The 1,992-nt window shown below is 43.5% G+C and overlaps 1 protein-coding gene across 2 annotated transcripts in view; it reads right to left on the reverse strand.

Annotated features, from left to right (window-relative positions):
• Positions 1–1,453: 1,453 nt before the first annotated feature.
• clul1 (clusterin-like 1 (retinal)) overlaps positions 1,454–1,992 on the reverse strand; it is a 10,416-nt gene continuing 9,877 nt past the window's right edge. For both annotated transcript variants that reach the window (XM_046320811.1, XM_046320812.1), the window contains exons 10-11: positions 1,815–1,992; positions 1,454–1,710 (exon numbers count right to left, since the gene is read on the reverse strand). The exon at positions 1,815–1,992 is cut by the window's right edge and continues 1 nt beyond it. In XM_046320811.1, coding sequence (XP_046176767.1) covers positions 1,695–1,710; positions 1,815–1,992 — 194 coding nt within the window. In that variant the 3' untranslated portion in view covers positions 1,454–1,694. The remainder of the gene's footprint in view (positions 1,711–1,814) is intronic.

Here is a 1,992-nt window from a genome sequence, read left to right on the forward strand (position 1 = left end):
CGTTCTAATGAACTCGCACACCGAATCAGCGTATTCGTCAATATTATTATCTGACGCAATACGAAACATGTCCCAGTCCACGTGATGGAAGCAGTCTTGGAGTGTGGAGTCAGCTTGGTCTGACCAGCGTTGGACAGACCTCAGCGTGGGAGCCTCTTGTTTTAGTTTCTGCCTGTAGGCAGGGATCAGCAAAATGGAGTCGTGGTCAGCTTTTCAGAAAGGGGGGCGGGGCAGGGCCTTATATGCGTCGCGGAAGTTAGAGTAACAATGATCCAAGGTTTTACCACCCCTGGTTGCGCAATCGATATGCTGATAAAATTTAGGGAGTCTTGTTTTCAGATTAGCTTTGATAAAATCCCCAGCTACAATGAATGCATCCTCCGGATAAATGATTTCCAGTTTTCAAAGAGTTAAATAAAGTTCGTTCAGAGCCATCGATGTGTCTGCTTGGGGGGGGATATATACGGCTGTGATTATAATCGAAGAGAATTCTCTTGGAAGATAATGCGGTCTACATTTGATTGTGAGGAATTCTAAATCAGGTGAACAGAAGGATTTGAGTTCCTGTATGTTTCCTTCATCACACCATGTCTCGTTAGTCATGAGGCATACGCCCCCGCCACTCTTCTTACCAGAAAGATGTTTGTTTCTGTCGGCGCGATGCGTGGAGAAACCCGTTGGCTGCACCGCATCGGATAGCGTCTTCCCAGTGAGCCATGTTTCGGTGAAGCATAGGATGTTGCAGTCTCTGATGTCCCTCTGGAATGCAACCCTTGCTCGGATTTCATCAACCTTGTTGTCAAGAGACTGGACATTGGCAAGAAGAATGCTAGGTAGTGGTGCGCGATGTGTCCTTTTTCGGAGTCTGACCAGAAGACCGCCTTGTTTCCCTCTTTTTCGGAGTCGTTTTCTTGGGTCGCTGTATGCGATCCATTCCGTTGTCCTGTTTGTAAGGCAGAACACAGGATCCGCGTCGCGGAAAACATATTCTTGGTCGTACTGATGGTGAGTTGATGCTGATCTTATATTCAGTAGTTCTTCTCGACTGTATGTAATGAAACCTAAGATGACCTGGGGTACTAATGTAAGAAATAACACGTAAAAAAATAAAAAACTGCATAGTTTCCTAGGAACGCGAAGCGAGGCGGCCATCTCTGTCGGCGCCGGAAGTTCAATGCCCTGTGCTTCTTCAAGCATGCTCTTCATATAGTATAGACTTTGGATCATTTGAATGAGACCACATTAGGTGAACGTGATATAGTGCACCCAGCAGAGAATCTGGGATGAGGGGCCTTATTTATTCCTGTAATACTGAATTTGTAACAGAGAAGCTTTGTTAATTTCACCATTTGTAGCTTTTGTATGCTAGCTGAGTACCACTAGAAAAAAAAGTTCTGAACTTTTGAAGTTTGAAGCCAAAAAGTCAGTGTTAAATGAAAATGTTGTACTTGAATCTAGCTCCTCCTTTTATTGTACAACATGCAACATGACAACTGGTACAAGTTACTTTGGTTCAATTTTACATGTAATTAATTCCAACATTACAATAAGCTGTCTCATTAATCTTAAAATGTTCCCTAAATAAATAAATATTCATTTGTTTACAAAACTATATACATTAAATCTAGTAAACAAAAACACACAGCGTACTGTCCACTAACTATGACATGACAGTGAGTGAACTTTCTTCATGCTTAGTCGTCATTGTGTCTGAAAGCAGAAAATAGCATTAATCAACACAGGCATGTTCAGTGGCGCTATGGAATGTTGTTCGGTAAAAAACGTTAGTTTAACATAGTAGTAGTATATATTACCTGAACATCTGCTTGTACATCCCCAGGGCCTCCTGAGCGACGAAATTGATAAAGGCGGGGTCCTGCAGCTCCACACCAGCTGGGATGGTCAGGAGGAGAGGAGGAGAGTTTAGGATGTTCAGCTCCACCTTGGTGTCTCCCCCTGACGAGCTGCCTCCATCAACTCCCTCTGACACCA

The sequence above is a fragment of the Oncorhynchus gorbuscha genome, linkage group LG22 (assembly GCF_021184085.1).
Source record: "Oncorhynchus gorbuscha isolate QuinsamMale2020 ecotype Even-year linkage group LG22, OgorEven_v1.0, whole genome shotgun sequence".
Taxonomy (NCBI): domain Eukaryota; kingdom Metazoa; phylum Chordata; class Actinopteri; order Salmoniformes; family Salmonidae; genus Oncorhynchus; species Oncorhynchus gorbuscha.